General features: G+C 50.5%; 1 protein-coding gene across 1 annotated transcript in view; it reads right to left on the reverse strand.

The window, feature by feature from the left end:
• HCN4 (hyperpolarization activated cyclic nucleotide gated potassium channel 4) overlaps positions 1-15,414 on the reverse strand; it is a 43,459-nt gene that overhangs the window by 17,249 nt on the left and 10,796 nt on the right. The window contains exon 2 of the mRNA XM_002690493.6: positions 740-1,163. Coding sequence (XP_002690539.2) covers positions 740-1,163 — 424 coding nt within the window. The remainder of the gene's footprint in view (positions 1-739; positions 1,164-15,414) is intronic.

Below are 15,414 nucleotides of genomic sequence, written 5' to 3' on the forward strand. Positions count from 1 at the left end.
CCTGTCCCTCTTCTCCAATCTCTTACCAGATTTTCCTACCAGACTTTCTCTCCCCCACACACACTCAAATCACCTTATACAAATCCTCACCTGAAGGTCTGCACCAGAAGAGCCCAATCTAAGATAGTTGTCAACAAAATTTGCACCAAAATCCCCATTTCTGCTTCTTATGATAGATCTATAGATCTAGAAACCTGGGCCCATACCATTTGGCTGCAGTGGCCAGAGATGAGCAGAAGTGCCTGATACAGATGGAAGATATGCTCTCCAGTTTTCCCCAGTCCACCACACTCCCTATCATCCTTCAAATGGCCATTTTCATATGTTCTGCCAGACTTATGAGTTTTCAGACCCCACAATAAAGTGCAGTGATTAACAGTACAAGCTATGGAGTCTAGATTTACCAATTAATAATTCTGTGACATTATATAAATCCCTTCATAAATCCCTTATCTAAATCCCTTCATCTTTCTATATTTCCTCATGTGAAAAATGAGTACTTACATGTACCTATTTGGTACCTTCCATGCTTGAAACTTAAATGGGATACTGCCTGTAAAGTGATTTGTGTAGTATCTAGCACATGCTAAGAAGTCAAGAAATTACTAATATTTGTCCTCTTGGAGGAGATGTGCCTACTACAATCCGACAGCCCATATCCAACTATTTGCTGACCCATCACTCCCCTCGGGGTGGGGAGGTACCTCTCCCCTGAAGAGGTTTGGATCTGAACACTCACCTCTTCCCACTGGTGAATATATCGAATGAGGCGGGAGAGACGCAAGAGGCGCAGGAGGCTGAGGATCTTGGTGAACCGGACAATGCGCAGAGCCCGGGCAGTCTTGTAGACCTCCGAGTCGATGCGTGTCTCCACAATGAGGAAGATGTAGTCCACAGGGATGGAGGAGATGAAATCCACCACGAACCAGCTCTTTAGGTACTTCATCTTAATCCGCTGCGGGTCAAGGATGATCTCTGTGTTGTCCTCCACCACGATCCCTGTGCGGAAGTTGAGGACCAAGTCGATGAGGAAGAACGTGTCCGACACCACGTTGAAGACAATCCATGGTGTGGTGTTCTCATCCTTGAAGAAGGTGATGCCCACAGGAATGATGATCAGGTTTCCTACCATCAGCAGCAGCATGGTCAGGTCCCAGTAAAATCTGCCCAGAGACACACTGGTCAGTCATAGGAGGAGAGAGGGAATGAATGACAGACCCCAAAAGAAAGCTCAAAGAGAGCAAGGGTGGAGAGAGAAGTCTTGAGAGCTTCCAAAGTCCTGCAGGAGATAGGCGCATGGGTACCGGGGCAAGATGTAGTGACTGGCATAGCGAGAGGCTCTTCCTTAGTCATCCTTAGGGATGCTTTCTGCCTGCCTCTCCATGAACTCCCCAATGACAAGCCTCCTACTCCAATCCCTATACCCCAGTGAGAGGCTGAGAAGCAAACTAAATAATGACATCCAGAGAGAGGTGAGAGGCTGTTTTAGCAGCAGAAGTAGTTCACCCCACACCACCCCCAGGCTCAGGCCAGGCTGCTCCATCCTCCCTGATGGTCAACTGTGGCTTGAGACAGGCTGGCAGTCAGACATGCCACAGACCGTGACCAGAGAACAGGGGAGGATCAGACGCACAGCGGGAGTCTGGGAGACTGTGGGCGTGAGATCCAGTCCCAGCTCTGTCACTAACATTGTGTGACATCAGGCCGGTGCCCTCCCCATCTGGGCCTGAGTTTCCCCACTGTGCAATGAGGTCCGCACACTCAGTCCTATAATTTGGATCTGGCCTTCTCCCACACTGGCTCTCAGGGTTGGTGCTGGGGGGCAGGTCTCCTGTTAGTCTATTCCCTACAGTCAGAAAACCTCTGACCATGTCTCTCCCCTAGAGGTTTGGTTCTAACACAGTGGTCAGGAAAGTCAGTGATATCTTCAAATGCAGGCAGGGTTGTTTTTTTTTTTTTCTAATATACTTCAACAATTTCATTTTTTCCAACAAATAATTTATACTTAGCAAAGTAGATATTTTTCATGTTCAAGTACACATTTAAATAAACACAGATTGCACAATCAATACATTAATCACAATAAACTATTAGAAATATTTTCTCATTTTTTTTCTTAAAAAGTTTCCTTTAAACATTATTTGGTAGAAGGTACATACACTGTTTCAGTTAACTGGAAGTTTTTGTGATAAAAAACTTTTTTAAACTTTTATGAGAGTTGATGTTGTGTTCCTTTCAGGTGTACAGCAAAGTGATAGGCAGTGTTAACAGGGGATTTCAAGCACTACTCAATGCGATGGAATGAGACCAGGGGGCTTCCAGCATCACTTCTCCCAAGGCCTCAAAGCAACTGCTAATACTTCCCGGGGGAGGTGGGGAGGGACCCTCAGGGTGAAGCCTCTGAAAGGTTAAGCAATATGAGGAGGTAAAAACTAACTCACAGGTCTCCTACCTGGCCCAAAAAGGGCCCCTAGAGAGTATGAAGTGGAGAAGGCAATGGCACCCCACTCCAGTACTCTTGCCTGGAAAATCCCATGGGTGGAGGAGCCTGGTAGGCTGCAGGCCATGGGGTCGAGAAGAGTCAGACACGACTGAGTGACTTGACTTTCACTTTTCACTTTCATGCATTGGAGAAGGAAATGGCAACCCACTCCAGTGTTCTTGCCTGGAGAATCCCAGGGACAAGGGAGCCTGGTTAGCTGCCGTCTATGGGGTCGCACAGAGTTGGACACGACTGAAGCGACTTCACAGCAGCAGCAGCAGGGAGTATGAAGACAGCATAGGAAAGCGTAGACCCTGTGTCTAGAGGCGTGATATGCCCAAGCACCGGCCACTCCAGAGCTGCCCTAAAACAAAAGACTTGCACTGCAGAGCTTTTCTCTCTGCTAGTAATTTAGACAGTTACACAATGACAGATAAAGGTATTATGTTGGGCAGACATAGCCTATCTTCTCCCAAGAGAAATAACAGTTCAGCCATCTTTAATTCTCTACCGCAGGGAAGCCAGGAGGAAGAGAGTGGAGACAGCAGGACAAAACCAAAGTGTCCCTGCCTAATGAGGTCAAAGTTTGAAAAAAAATTACTCCACAGCAACTTGTTTTCTTTGTCAGACTCAAAATGATGCTATGAGTCAAGAAGAGGGCAGGGCCTGCTTCAGGGAAGGAGGGCGAGGCGGCTGTCCCATGTCACACAGCCCAGGCAAGTGCGGCTTCCCAAAAGACAGCTTCTGGCCGCTCCTTTGAAAGCCATGTTCTTCAGGGGCTCAAGATGAGACTTCAAGTCAGAGCTTCACTGGGCTAAGGCTTTTCATTCTAAGTCTGGTGCCAAGAGGTCAACTTTGTCTCCTTCCCTGCCCCTTAGCCCACCACCCTTTCATCAGCCCCACTCCCTTATGCCACCTGGGAAAACCCACCCCAGCCTTCACACCCACTCCACAGCACACGGAGCATCCTGCTAATGACTCGTGGGCCCGGCAAGAGTGGTTTCAGCTTCTATGCTGCTTTCAAGCTGTGTACATGCTTCATTCAGCCTCGTGAACTCATTCAAAAACAGCTGCTGACAACTCATTAGTGCCATACACAGGTATCCCCTTTCACACAGGCAGTGTGCAAACACCCCTATATACACATGGTCATTGTTCCTTTTACTTAATCTCTTGGGAAAAACAAAACAAAAAATTGTGACATAGAGGCCATGGAGGGCCCTGTGGCCCTCTGTACATAAAGCTAATAATATACCCAGACTGGAAGAGTTTCTAAAATTAACAGAGCGGGTGCAAGGCGGCTGGGAATGCTGACTCGGGTAGGCCTGCCACTCCAGCAGTTTCTACACTCTCCAAGCTCTAGTTCTCTCAATTACAGCCCAAATTTGAGGCAGTAATTAACAGGAGAATGTTTGCATTTAGTGATCTTCATAAAACCAAATTACACGAGGCAAAAACACCCATTTCCTTGCATTCTGACTAATTGTTTCAATCATGAGTTTCCAGATGCTAAGGGATATTTCTGGTGCCTGATCTGGGCTGGGGTCAGAATACTAGAGCACTTCTTCCCACACACCACTGTTCTGGAGCATCAAAGAGAAACTCAAAGGGCAGCATAATGTGGTAAGAAGAAAGAAGTACAGGCTCTTAGGCCAACCAACTTGAACTTGATTCCTGGTTCCATCATTTACTAGTATGTCATTTAATCTCTCTAAGCCTCAGTTTCCTCATCTGCTGCATGAGGATAATATTAACGAACTAGTGGAACTTTTTAAAGAGTGAAATGAATTGATATTTGTAAAATGCTCTGACCTATGCCTAGCCCATATTTTTAAATGAGTAAATAAGTAATTCAAGTCAACAGGAAAGAGGTGAGGAAGGTAAGTGAAATCTTCCAGGGAAGAGTCAAAGCAAAGCATCTGCTGGGGTGGTGAAAGGGAACTTATAATGGTTCAAGTAGCCAGTGGTGGAAGTCAGGGCCCAAAATATTCCCTGGACAACTGGATGGCAGAATCTATTTAACTCAGCAGAGAGATGCCCTGATCTCAGGGAGCTCATGGTCCAATCAGAGGACAAGGTTTAGACAGAAGACATGTTGGGCAATGATGTAAGAAACCATCTCAGGCAGCCCAGGCATCTGAAAAGGTGGGCTCCTGGGGGCCTAGACGGATGAGGTCATAAAGTGCTCCTGGAAGAGGTAATCGGAGTTGGGCTTTGGGAGCTGACCTTGGCCGTGTACACTATGTTCCTTACTCTTTGCCAGACGATTGCACAGATTTCTGAAGGCTGGGCCGGGTAAGAGCAAAAAAAAAAAAAAATTTTTTTTTGATGTTCAGCACCACGGACAGCTCCCGGTGTGCCTGCCAGCCCAACCTCACTGGTCCAGCCAGGGGAAGTTGGCAACAGCCTCCACACCTCTCTGGCCCCTCTTCTCCTCCAGTCTTAGTGATCAGAAGCATCTCAAGTGATTCCTTAATGTCCCTGGGCATTTTCATTGGGGACTCCTTGGTGACTGACAACACTCTATTCAAAAAGACCCCAAAACTTGTATATCAAGCACTTGCTAATATTTGGTGCTTTCAATGCATTACTTAATTTATTCCTCACACCAGGACTAATGTGGCTGCTATTATCTGTATTTTATAGATGATGACACTGAGACTCAAGAGAGCAGTATCTCCCCAAGTCCACACAGTTAGGAAGGAGCAGACCCCAAATTCAGAGAGGTCAGTGGAACTCCTGAGTCAGACCTCTTGCGAGTTTAGGCACCTCAGCAGAATGTGGGGAGGTGGACAAACCTTTCTGGCATCTTTGCATCACACTGGGGAGGTAAGCCTGCCACAGCAGGTACAGCCCCCACCCCAGAGACAAGAAGGTTGCAAAGAGGTTTCAAGGGGACTCATCCTCCTGACACCAGGACTCCTGAGGTACTTCCTGGATGAGCAAACCAACACAACTTTTGAGTATTAAAAGCACCCCAGTCATCAGCAGCCAGTAGGGCAAGTTGTACCCAACCTGTAAAAAGGAAAACTGAGGTTCACAAAGGAAGGAATAGTAACATTCCAAAGCCTCAAGCTTTATGCCCAATGCTCCCCTGCCCACTCCCACTGGGTGTAGAATCATTCATGAATAAATCTCACAATCCAGACTCTATACATCCATGGTGGCGGGTGGCAGGCCCTGGCAGGGAGGCAATGGATAGCCAGACTCAGGCATGCTGGAGTTGGCACAAACCTGAATTAGAAGACTTGGTCTCCCCAAAGCCAGACGACCTTCCCCATCCCAGTGTTCTCTAAGTTAAGAGGAAGTCGGAGCCAGCAAGGGAGGGAATGGCCTGTGGGTCGGCTTTGGTGGAGTGGAGTGGTGGTCGGGGGCACATGCAGAAGGAAGGGGGTGGCACAAAGCCCAACAGCCCACTCCATTAATACCTGGAACAGTTCACAGTCTGAGAGGAAGGTTATGGCCTCAGGGGAGCTGAGGGAAGAGAAGACAGGAGGCTCCTGACCCTGAACTCAGAAACTCAAGGGCCAGACCAAGGGCCCTCTTCTTCCCTGGAGGCTGAAGAGGATGCGAAGGGTGATAAAACAGAGGCAGAAGTGGAAGTCCCAGAGCAGGGATGACCTCCTTTAGTTTCTTCTTGTCCACACCTGCCCACGCTTGCCTCTGAGCACATATGTTTTCTCACACACACACAGACACAAAAACATTTTTGTACACACGCTCTCATCTTTGTACCACTGTTCATAGGGAACAATGGGATGGGGAGGGTCATCTGGCAATTCTGCCTTTGTACACATATCCATTTTCACACATACATATTCTTGCACATCCATTTGCATACATTTTGACACAAATGGTAGCCACTGGGAATCCTGTCGGCTGCAAGGAAGAGAATGTTGGGTTTTTGCCTGCTAAGATCTTTTCCATCTTCAACATTCATCTGAAGTGCTACCACTTCTGAGCCTTCTCAGCCTCTCACTGAAGCCCAGCCGAAGGTCTGGCCCTGGATCTCCTAGAATGCTGTGGGTTTCTTGAGTGCAGGGGCCTTGTTGCAGACATGCTTGTGCCCCTGCAGGGCTGGCAGCAGCAGGGGGAGGTATTCCCGTGCTTTCTCTCAGATAAGCAGCACACCCACAGCTCCATCTTGTACCCCTCCCCCTGCCCCCCACGCAGTTGGCTCAGACACCACTCCTAGCACCAGACTGCATTCCCGCCTGCCACCTGGAGGGCCTGCTGGCTCCTCCACCCAACAAGTCCAAGGCTGAGCTCAGCATCTTCCTCCTCAAAGCTGAAGGGCACAGTCAGCATTTCAATCACCTGGGCTGGAAACCTCACGGCCACCCTCAGCTGCTTTCTCTGTCCTCCCACCTGCCCCTGCAGGTCCCCCTAGCAGCAAGCAAGTCTTGTCTGGCCCCTTCAATGACAGCTTCTGAATCTGTCCCCAAAGCTCTGTCCTAGATCAGTTCCTCACTACTCCTCATGCAGACTTTGTCCCTGCCACCCACCTCGTCCCCTGCCTCCTCTTTCTTTCCCTCCATGTCACATGCTCTCTGGGTTATCTAGCCAAACCACATTATGATTATGTCACTCCATGCTTGAACTCCACTCTGGAGACCCCAGTGGCTATAGAGGAAGGTTCAAGCTCCTTGATCCGCACCCATGACTCCTCTTCCTTCTTCTCCCTTCCACTTCGTTCACAGGAGCCAACGGGACACCCAACTTGTGGCCTCATGTCCGTCCACTTTGTGGTTCCTCCTCCTTCTGAGAACTGCCCCTATCTCTCGAACCCCCGTCTTTTGAAGTCCCTTCTCTCATCCAAAAGGAGGCAGTTCAACTGCCTCCTCCTCCATGAACTTCACCTGACTGTGCAGTGTGTCTGCGATAGCAGTCGTCACATTCTGCCTGTTTCACCAGGTACTACCTAACTCTCCTTCCAGCCCCGAAACAAAGAAGCCAGGCATCTTCATGTCTGAGAACTAGATGGGAGCTAAGAGCTTCCCCCTCCATTCTAGGCCCAGCACAGATAACTGCACAAGCTGACCATGAAGCTCATGAGAATTCAGGACAGCCATCAACAACTTACTGTTTGCCAGGTACTCATCTGAGACCCTTATATAGACTATCTCATCTAATCCTATGAAGTAGATACTATGAATACGCCCATTTTACAGTTGAGATAACTGAGGCTCAAGAAGTTGGGAAATTTGCTGTATATGGTAGATCGGGATTTCACACCCAAATAGCTTGACTCCAGAGTCCCACTTATCGCTCTATACAAATATAAACCCAGTCGATAGTATTTTCCCTTTCCTAAACTCTGTGCCTCCTCCTATTCCCTCTCTCCCTCCCAAACCTGTCCCCTGTGCTCTCTTCCACAGTACCTTCACTCTCAACTTCTTCATCCTCTAACCCACCTGCTTTTTCCCTTACCTGAACTTTAGTTGTGTCCCAAGGACGTCACTCTCCCAAACCCCACAGACCTCAAGGTTAGGGTGGAGTGAGCAGCTTTGTCCACGCTAATGCCTCTTCCTGCCTGTGGTAGGAATGTCTACAAGATCTCTTGAGCATCCTGTCATTTGCTGGCCTTCTTTACAGCATCCACTCGCCACTCTTGGGGACCGTGGTGAGGCTGGCACCTGGTTCACAATCTTCTATTCCATTGCAAATCCTGCCTTCATCCTGGGTGACTTCTACTCCCCCTCATCAACCAGCAATAACACCCAGCCTCCCACTGGCTTGAAGTCCTGCCTCTAAAGTCTTCGCTCCAGTCCCTTCCAACAGCACATCCTGGACTGGGTCACTGTCTGCAGTTGGTCCATCTTTAATCTCAGATAAGCAGTGCTCTCTCCCACCCTAACCTCCTTTTCTGCCAGTTCTCTTATCCAATCATGCTAAGTCTGTTCTTTGGTGTCCCAGAAGCTTGCAGTCACTGGCCCTCTAATTATCCTGTGAGAACCCTCCTGCCTCCTCCCATTCCCCCCACACATAGTGGTTCTGCTCATCAACCTCTCTTGCCCCGTCCTCTGGCCCCGACTTCACTAGATCATAACTGTAACTCAGAGCCATCATCAGCTCTTCCCCTGTTTCCATGGAAGGGGATGGGCTGTACAGAAAACCTCACAACCTCAGACCAGTCCTACTAAATACCAAGTGCCTTAGTTCCTTGTGTCTCTATTTCCTCATCAGTGTTTCTGTACTCAGCAGGGTCCTCACCTCTGCCAGCCTATCCTCCAGGAGACCCTAACAGCCTTTCCCACCCATTTCCCACAGCGGCCTTTCCAAATTATCTCCTCTCTCCTCAAAGCTCTGAAACCACCACTTTCCCCCTCCCTCCCAGCAGATAACAGCACTTCTTCACAGAGGAAACAGAAGCCTGCAAAATGCCCCCTTCTTTTCCTGCCATCTGACTACTCCCTTGCTTGTCTCTCTCCCTCCCCGCTTTCCCCCTCCACCCCCCAGTCACAAGGAATCAGTTGATGACTCTACTATCTACTCTCTCAACACTGTTCCCTTTTTCCTCCCCAGGAACATTACAGGTTATCCCCTCTCTCGCCCATATCTTCAGGCCCTTCTGATCAGCTTTTAAGATCTCGCACTTAATAAAATCACTCCCGAACCCCCACTATCTTATCTTTTCTCCCCTCAGAACCAAGCTTCCTGAAAGACGTGTGGCCGTCCCCACTCTCTCACTTCCACGTCCATTTCCCCAGCATGCCTCTCAATCCTGCAGCAACACTGCCGAGGCACACATCCTGCTGCCAAATCCCACAATTTCCGGTCCATTCCATCTTGACCCTCTGTATCATCTGACACTGTGCACCATTTCCGCTGAGACACTCTGCTCCACTGGCTCTTCTCTGTTCTCTCTGGTTCTCCTTTCCCTCCCATTGCAGGAGCTCCTCTTTCCCTCCGTGACCTTTAAATGTTTTTGTTTCTTGGGGCCCCCACCTCCTCTCCCTCTTTACACTCTCCTGGGGTGACCTCACCAACTCCCAAGGTCTCAAAATTATTCGGCTGGCTTCCAAACCATACCTCTCTGTCCTGAGCCCACAGCCATGTGCTCTCTTGCTGACTACACACCTACACCTGGATGTCCAATGGGAACTTCATTCTTGACAGAGCCAGATATAACTTAGCAGCTCCCTGCACAAACCTGTGCTCCCAGCATGTGATACTACCATTCATCCAGACACTTAGCCTGGAAACCTGGGAATTATCCTCGACTCTCCCATCTTGCTTACCTTCCAACACTCAATCATGTGGGATCCAGCACGGCTCATCAACCCACCACCTGGCCCACTTCAGCATCTTCTTACCTGGGCTCCTGCCTTTCCCAGGACCCCACAGACCTCAGGGTCTGCATCCTCTCCATGCTTTGCCAAACCCAAAGTCCTTCCAGGCGCCCAGCTAAAATCTAAGCTCCTTGCTGTCATTTGGGGGCACTTCCTGATCTGACTCAGCCTCCTCTAGCCCTGTCCTGGGTGTTCTGCTCCAGACACACTCAGCAGCTTTCCGTGTCCCAGGCACCCAGGACTTTTCTTCTCCTCTAGGCTTTCCTACATATTGTCCTCTGCCTGGAGATACCCTCCCTAGCCTTGCCCACTCCAGGCCACTTGGTTCAGAGGAGCTGTCATTTTTCCTGGGAGGTCTTCTTTTTCTCCCAGGAAATCTGGCGAGGTACCCCTTGGAAAGATTGAAGGCAGGAGGAGAAGGGGATGACAGAGAATGAGATGGTTGGATGGCATCACCAACTTGATGAACATGAGTTTGAGCAAGCTCTGAGAGTTGGTGATGGACAGGGAAGCCTGGCGTGCTGCAGTCCATGGGGTCGCAGAGTTGGACACCACTGAAGGACTGAACTGAACTGAGCAGTTTATCACACTAGGATGTAATTGTAGTCACTTGACTCTCTGAACTTAGTGCAGTTCCTTTTATGAGGTAGGTCCAAAAAAAAGCCTGGGAATGGGTGGATGAGTGAATAAATGAATGACTGAATGAGTCCCTTGGGAGCCAGAGACTGAGTGGCAGGAGGCCCGGCAGAAGCTACACAAAATGGGCAGCCCTCTGAGACCCTGACTCCTTCCCACGAAGCCTTCACAGGCCTCCTCCAAGAGCAGGGAGAACTTATCCCATGCAAACCGCTGCCCCCCCGCGCCAAGACCCGAAAACTCCCAACAACATCCACTAGCAAATGGCTCCCACCTAGTGAAGATGATGGCAGAAAAGTAACGGAGGAGGAGTGGGAGCTGGGGTGGGGGAAGGTAGATGAATAAGAGACGGGCCAGGAGAATGTGGGGTCGGGGTTCTAACACAGGGATGACAGGGGCTGGTGGGGGGTGACTGAGGCTAAAGATGTCAACCAAGGCCACGACTGTGTTTCCATCCTGACCAGCACAAGCCTGGCAAGGCAGAACACACCAAGCCCCCTCCTTTCAGGCATGCCCCTTCATTACAGACACGCCCCCTCCTTTCAGGCACGCCCCCTTGGTGGGGACTTGGCAGATTCTCCCATCTACCTGATAGGCTTGCACAGAGATCCAGAAGGTGGGGTGTGGGGGGGGGGCACGGAAGAGGCAACTCCATTTCTTCCCTTGAATTCCCCTACGTCGCCCCCGCTTTGAAGACCCAGGATTAGTCTCGTCTCCCCACACCTGCTGTGTGCTAACCAAGAGCAGAAATGACACCTCTTCCTTTTCCCAGATGTAGCCACAATAGCGGCACCCAGAAGGAGAAGGGTGGGGGGAGTGAGGTCTCAGTAAAATTGTCTTATTGTTCAATAAATGCGTGTATTAAAGACTATTGCGGTGGGGAGAGAGGGTGACTGTCAAAAATTTTAAAAATGAAGTCACATGGCTATTTCTAAGTAGTGGATTATGGGTGATTTTTGTTTTCTATATTATAGCTTTCTTTATTTTCTAAATTCCCCATAATGGGCAAATATTACCTTTTAATCAGAAAAATAATCCCCCCCAAAATTAATCACGGACCAGTGACCCATGCGGTGAAGAGTCCGCTGATGTAAGACACACGGGTCCGCGGGGAACTCCTAGGCGCTGAGACAAAGGTGTTGTCTTAACGCAACGGCAGGAGGAGCAGATTTTCTGGAGGCGGTTAAGGATGAGGAGACAGAGGGAGGCCGTTTGAAGGGCAGGTGTAACCGGCAAAGGAGACCACGTGCCTGCCCACAACTCACACATACACACACGTACGCACGCCCCGCGCGGGAACGCACACACGTGGGACACCTTCCCTGCCTTCCCTCTCCCACAACCAATAACAACTGTTGGGAAGCAGGGACCAGCCCCTCCCCATCACAGGCTCTCCGAGGCAGAGCTGCGGCCCAGCCCCCCTCACCACGCTCCACCCACCCGAAGGGGACGCGGCGCAGGAGTCGGGTATTTTTTTGCCTCCCCGCCCCTCTCACACTGGAAAGCTCTGCCTCCCATCGCCCTCAACTCCGGCCTCTGAGAGGAATAAACGCCTCCCCAACCCCCCTCCTCTGGTCCACCGTCCCCTGACCCAGCCTGGGGTCTTCCCCTACAGCAGATGAATTGCTGTCTTCCAACCCCGCCTGGCCACTAGGGCTCTATTTTTAACCCACCTCAAACTCTCTGACTCAGAATCACAGGGCTCCCAGGTAGCTGCTCCCTCGGCCGCCTGAGGCTGCCTCCCAACCAATGCGATTCAGACAAGGGCATCCAGCTAACGCTGGGCTTATGGTGGGTTATCCAGATTCTGGAGTGTTTTTGGGAACTCGCTTTCCTGTGAGGATGCGCTGTTACCTGAAGAACATAATTTGGCTTTGTTTCTGTTTTTTTGAAGACCCAGACAAAATGGCATTTTACCCCTGCCTCTTCCCTGGTAACTCTTCCCTGGTCCCTCTCAGTCTTGGGCTGAGTTCCTAGTCCCTCAGCAAACAATGAGGGCTAGTTGCAGCCATTCCCCAAGGAGAAGGTGAGCTGTGTGAGGGCTGAAACTGCTAGAACCTTCCCTTCCCCTTCTGTGATCTTTTAATCACACTGCACAGTGCCTAAATTACCTGGGGAATTCGGATTCACTGGGTGTGGGGTGAGGGCCGACACCTGTATTGCTTACAGGATCCCAGGCAATGTTGAGGCCACTGGTCCAGGGGCCACACGTGGAGCAGCTAGGTCACAGCAGACAGTGCAGCAGAGACGCTCTCTAGTGTCCAGATACCTGGCGGTGTGGCCTTGGACAAATCCCTCAACCTCTCTGAGTCTGTTTTCTTATGTACAAAATGAGACCTTTAATCCCATCTCACAGGATTCCAAGATGATTCAATGAGATAACATTAATAATGTACTACACAGTGCAAGTAATCAGCATATGCTGGCTGTTACCATCATCATTATTATTCTTACAACCACTTAGATGCAGGTCCTGGCCTCAGGACTAAGGGGATCCAGAGGTGTGTGGAAAGGGAACATTTCAAAGTGTAAGACCCTCACTGTACTGAGACCTGAGATAATTTTTCCATAGTGCCATGACAGTCCTGGCTTGACCATATAGGGACAAGAAAATTCCCCCACACAACAGAGAGGAGGAACTGATGATGGAAGTGTGATGTCTACTCAAGAATGAGGAATAAGGTGGTTTTAGTCACCTTTGATTATAAAACTGTAGCCCACTAAGTTCTTGGCATGGTACCCTCTCACCCACCCACTTGTAAGCCTCACAAGCATCCTATTCTAATAAATCACTTCTTATCTATCACTTGCCTCTTGCTGAAATCTTTCTGAGCTGAGACATAAAGGACTGGAGCTCCTCAGGGCCCCCCAGAATGCCACCTAGCGGTTTCAGTCCCTCTTCGAGAAGCCCTCAGTCTAGGGGGGAGCAGCATGGCTTGTTGGGCACAAAAACCCCAAAATGGATGGGACCTGAGAGTGCCCACTGGTCAGGAAGGCTGGCCTTGTGGTTGCAAGAAGGAGGTGTGTGCTATCCAGCAGAAGGAAGCTAGACCAGGGGCCAAGAGTCTTGGGTTCCACCCATTTCAGTCTCTTACTTGCTGTGTGCCCTTGAAGGAGTCCCTGCCTCCCACGATCCCTGCCTCAGTGTCCACAGTGGTACAATGAGAGGATGGAGCCAGACACTCTCTAAAGACATGCTGATTCCATGGATCTCTGCAGTGCAGAGGCTAGCCAAGGGCAGCTGGCCAGGGGGAAAGCTTGCTGAGAGAAAAGCACCCATCTCAGAAATCCATGACACTCCCTCCCTGAACTCAATCCTGACCCAAAGAAAGGATGGGGGCATGCTGAATGTCAGACTGAGTAGTCAGGACTCTTCTGGGGACATGGGGAGCCATGAAGGTGCAGAGGAAAGAGTTCCTCGGGGAAAGAATTGTTATTGCACCTTCTCAACGGCACAGCCAAGCCCAGCCCTGGCCATGAGGAGCACCCAAGACATCAACCCGTTGCTTCTCTGAAGGCCCCAGCCCTGTACTGGAGACTCTAAATCTGTGCACTCATCAGACACACAGTAGCATAAAAGCATGCACGTGCACGCGTGCACACACACACACACACACACACACACACACACACCAAACTATACAGCAGGGGTCACCTACTCTACAATGGCCCTAAACTGCCAGGATGCTGTGTTCCTTAAGGCTAGTGGTCCAACCTCTCTGAGCGTCACTAAGACCATTTGGGGGAAATTGTAGAGGGGGCCAGCAATGGAGAACTTCTTCAGCTGGCTTACAAGAAACAAAAAAGGCCCCAGCACAGCTCTTCCCACTTAGGAGAATGAAGTAAAAATAGAATATTGCTGTGGAGTCGCACGTGAGCACAAGCTCAAGGGAGATCAGGTAGGAGGGCTCACCGGCTTCTGCAGGAAGGCACACCTCATCAAGGAGGAGATGGGATGCACTCAGAGCAGAACTTCCTGAGGCCAAGCAGGTGGCAGACACGGTGAATAAGGGCACCGGCGGGGATGGGGGGAGGGCCGTGGCTAAACGTTGACTCTCTCTACGGACCCCTCTTCTTGTTAGGATGGGGTTCTCCCGGGAGTGCCTGGGCTCTGGGGACATGAGCTGGATGGGACTCTGCCTTCCCTCCAGGAAAACACAGTTTGACAAGGACACAGAGCAAGGGCCATGTTCCCTGGGGTCCCAATAGGCCCAGAGTTTTATGATTCTCTTTGCTCCTGCCGTGAGGAAGGAAAGGGAATGACTCCCTGGGGAGTAGAAGGTCATGAATGGCTTGGAGGTATTCACTACCAGGTTCTGGGAAGCACTGGAGGGCTGTGGTGAACACACTGCAGTGGGAGACTGGCAGACGGTTAGCGCAGAAAGGGCACTCGGGGTGCCCAGCTCACTTGGGTGCTTCCCAAACTTCTACCTGCCCAGGCCTCATGCATGGAGACCCAGGCATCCATAATTGCAGAAAGCTCCCAGGTGACTCTACAACCACCAGTTTCAGATTGGGGGTCATGCTAAAACCCAACCCCTCTCCAGCTCCATTTTCAGATGAGGAGAGCAAAGCCAAGGTGGTAAGGGCATGGCTCAGCCCACCCAGCTACATGGGGCACAGCCTGGTCTCACCTGGCCTCTTCTTCCAGCTGGCCCCCTCAGTTCTGTCCACAGAAGCCCTGGAGCAACACGGCAGGAAGATGATTCCCCAGAGCCTCTGGGACAGGATGGACATTGTCGCATTTCCTTCCCCTGCCAATTCCAAAGCCAATGGTCCTACTGCTCTGCCCTGCAGGACTCTTCCAGCCTTAGCTGTCCATGTGACCTGGTCTCCGTGGATCCTCCTATCTGAACTGAGACCATGTTGAAAGTTCCAGGAGGAGACAGCAGCCCCGGCCCCAGAGAAGAGGTGACTGGGAGGAAGGGGTGGGTGGGGGCCTCTGCCCAGAGAAAAGCCTGATCTCCACCCCCACAGGGGCTGTGATCTAATGGCTGGGGGGGT

This window comes from Bos taurus, chromosome 10 (assembly GCF_002263795.3).
Source record: "Bos taurus isolate L1 Dominette 01449 registration number 42190680 breed Hereford chromosome 10, ARS-UCD2.0, whole genome shotgun sequence".
Lineage (NCBI taxonomy): Eukaryota > Metazoa > Chordata > Mammalia > Artiodactyla > Bovidae > Bos > Bos taurus.